The sequence below is a fragment of the Cyclopterus lumpus genome, chromosome 8 (assembly GCF_009769545.1).
Source record: "Cyclopterus lumpus isolate fCycLum1 chromosome 8, fCycLum1.pri, whole genome shotgun sequence".
Taxonomy (NCBI): domain Eukaryota; kingdom Metazoa; phylum Chordata; class Actinopteri; order Perciformes; family Cyclopteridae; genus Cyclopterus; species Cyclopterus lumpus.
In genome coordinates, this window is record NC_046973.1 from 18082203 (window position 1) to 18085736 (window position 3534).

General features: G+C 44.3%; 1 protein-coding gene across 2 annotated transcripts; it reads left to right on the plus strand.

Annotated features, from left to right (window-relative positions):
* The first annotated feature begins 425 nt into the window (after window positions 1–425).
* Window positions 426–3386, plus strand: lpar2a (lysophosphatidic acid receptor 2a). Of its 2 annotated transcripts, none has more exons than XM_034539590.1 (4): window positions 426–529; window positions 1213–2001; window positions 2672–2934; window positions 3257–3386. In XM_034539590.1, exons 2-4 carry the CDS (start codon window positions 1251–1253, stop codon window positions 3347–3349), a joined length of 1107 nt encoding a protein of 368 aa, XP_034395481.1. In that variant the 5' UTR covers window positions 426–529; window positions 1213–1250; the 3' UTR covers window positions 3350–3386. The 2 variants fall into 2 exon arrangements, with proteins under 2 accessions (XP_034395481.1, XP_034395480.1); XM_034539589.1 differs by having other exon boundaries at window positions 434–529; window positions 1249–2001.
* Window positions 3387–3534: the final 148 nt, after the last annotated feature.

Sequence of the window (3534 nt, forward strand, 5' to 3'; positions counted from 1 at the left end):
GAATGTTAGTGTTGGCAACGAAGTTCCTCAGTGTGACCACAATAATTACATATTTTCCACCAGCCTCAAAACAGACAACAAAAACTATATAAACATTTCCGGCAAATACCTTCAAAATAAAAAAGTACCAAAAGACACCTGTCCAACGCTGCATACTGTCCCGTAATTTCAGATGATGTCATATTTGCACCGTCGTGACAATAATTGTACTTATCGATTCCTCAAAAAGACCATCGGCGTTTATTGCCACCGATCTCTCGGTGTGTGTTCTGTTTGTCTTTATACTCTCCTCCTCAAAACAAATCACTAAAAGAGTGAAACCCACTGTGAATAATGTTTTTCTCCGACATTTCAGGCTGCAGTTGAAGGCAGCACAGCTACCTGTCTGTCGGGTCCAGCTGATCTGAGTGAGAATAATCCAGAGAGGCGTCGACTTCGATCGGAAGTCAACACACAGAAACTCAAAGACTCGCAACTCTGCTTTCATGTCGGGGCCGTCTGGATGGAGGGGACTCTGAACGCGGACCGGGTAGGTTTCAACTAATTGTTTTGTTCTCTGGAAAGTCTAAACAAAGTCAACGCACGAGTTTCCGTCTAAGAGATGAGATGTATCCGGTTGAAACGCGTTACATGAGCTTGAAATGTTTTTTTTAAATTTTTTGTAAATGTGTGTCTCTTATTTTTGAGATGTTGAAGAGTACACCTGTGTTAAATAGGTGTTCCATCGACTGCTTGTCAAATGTTACTCAAATGTAACTGAGGGTTTGCTAGTTTTACTTCTGTTTTCTTGGAAACGGAATAGGCCATGTTTAGATTGTGCACAGTTGGACACAAATACATTTGAAGATCACAATTGAGTCACTGTGAAATTGTGCATTTCTTTACGTTATTTTTGGACTTTTATAGATTGAACAATTGAGTTATTTTACCTAAATGCTTTTTGTTCATCTTTACAGTAGCACGTGTGTCTTTTGAAAGTTGTGATCACTCTCTGCTATTGATAACTATCTGTGTCCTCGTCATACTGAAAACCCCCTGTGTTGACTATATCGAGTTATGCGTCAACACCAACATTTTTTTATTATAACACAATTTGTAAAAAGCATAAGAGGATTAAACTGTTGTGATTTAAATTGCACATGTTGAATATTGAATGTGTGCTGAATGGAAAGCATTATACATACAGTTTTGTACATGTTGCACCTCTCGTAGGCTACAAACCCTCACATGCCAGCGTTGTGTCTGCAGTTATGGCCACGGAGAGCAGCGTGTGGAGTACCTGCGACTACAGCCACAATGTCACCTTCTTCTACAACTGGGTGGGCAAGAAGATCAGCGTAGCGTGGACGACGCGGGACTTTGTGGTGATCGGGCTGGGCTTGACGGTGTGTCTCATCGTGGTCTTGGCCAACCTGCTGGTGATGGTGGCCATCTTCATGAACCACCGCTTCCACTTCCCCATCTACTACCTCCTGGGCAACATGGCTGCAGCAGACCTGTTTGCAGGTATCGCCTACGCGAACCTGATGTTGCACACGGGCCCGTGGACGAGCACGCTCTCCAAGGAGCAGTGGTACATGCGCGGGGCTTTGATCGACATCAGCCTCACGGCCTCCGTGGCCAACCTGCTGGCTGTTGCCGTGGAGCGCCACCAGACCATCATCACCATGCAGCTGCACAGTAAGATGACCAAACGGCGCGTGGTGCTGCTGATCGTCTGCATCTGGGCCGTGAGCATCGTCATGGGCCTGGTGCCCTCCTTGTTTTGGAACTGCGAGTGCTATCTGGATGACTGCTCCACCGTCGCTCCGCTCTACAGCCGCCGCTTCCTCGTCTTCTGGGCAGTTCTCAACCTGCTCACTTTCTTTGTCATGGTGGCCGTGTACACTCGTATCTTCGTCTACGTGCGATACCAGACGCGCCACGCGTCTCATCACAGCACGGAGATGCGCCACAAGCAAACTGTTTTCAACCTGATGAAGACCATCTCCATGGTTCTGGGTGAGAAGTTTGTTTGTGTTTGCGACCCAGCCACTGCTGGATGTTTATATGTGGCTCAAAAGGTCAAGTTTTGTGTAGTTCGGTTTCTAATCGAGTCTCGCTCTGAAAATACACATCTGGACTGTTTCTAGAGATTAGTGAGCTTTTATTTATCGTTTCAGTTTTCTCTCAAATTAAAAGAAATGTATGACCCCCTAATGTTCTACAGTCTCTCAGAAAGTATGAATGTTTAATGGCTTTAACATGAATTCAGCTTCCCGCTTAATGTCAGGAAAAAAACGTGGGAATTATGTATTTTGAAGGTATCGATACTAAATGTGCTCAAGAGATGTCGCATATTCTGCTACATGCTACCGACGACCTCCCATTTCCACAAAAAACCGCTCTAGTCTGGTTTGTTTGATAACCACATTTACTCGAATGTTGAGATTCATTAAAATCTCATTTCTCGTCATAATCCTCCTCTGGTTTGCTCTGGTGACTCATCTCCTGGAGGCAAATATAGTTTAACTGGCAGTTAACCTTTTTAATATTAAGCAATCAGAGTTCCTAATGTCGCTGCACTTTGAGACAATTGCCGTCATATCCCATTGCTGCGTTTGTGGAAGATTTGAGTTTATTGTTGTTGACTCTTTTCCTGCCCTCCATTACCAAACCCACATATCTGCAGGCGCCTTTGTAATCTGCTGGATGCCCGGCCTCGTGACTCTCTTACTGGACGGGCTGCTGGGTAAAGCAAGCCACGCCAACGCCTTTGAGAAGTTCTGTTTGGTGATCGCGGAATGCAACTCTCTGGTCAATCCCATCATCTACACCCTGCGAGACGACGAGATGCGCAGGACGTTCATGTGGATCTTGTGCCGCTTGCGTCGGAGAGGTGCTGACCAGCCGAGGAAGCTGTCGCCTGTGGAGATCAACTCCCCGCTGCCGGAGGTGAAGCAACGACGCTCTTTAAAAAAAACCGGCTTTACTGCATGTTTGTGTCTAGCTGCGGTCTAGATTAACATAACAGAAATTCAAACCGCTCCTCCTTTTGTCCTTCTCAATTAGTCATGTAGCGTTTCAACAAACAAAGCTGATTTTAAATCAAACATACCAGGTACCTTGTACCCGACGCGAGATAAAACCAGTACATTCCTGTTTTGTTGTGTTCATCTTCGAGTCAAGACTAGTTTTCTCGTAAAAGAGTGAACTTTTTTTCCTCCTTTTTTATGTCCCGTAATGCTAAAATAAGTTGTTTTTTTTTTGTCTGCAGGAAACTCTTGGCTGTGTCCAGAAGTTAGAAGATCAGGCCGTCCGTACGGAAACAAACGATAAAGAAGACAGTTGGACAATACCGGGGGTATGATGGCCTTCAAAATAAACAAGCTTAACCTTTACTGTCATCTAACCAACACACATTGTACACAATTAGTTGATTATCTGCATTTTGTGAATTGAATGAAAAAAATATATATATAGAAAAGGATTTGTTTGGACAAATGCTTCCATCTCGTTCAGTTCCTCAGTCTGACAGATTCACATTAATCATCG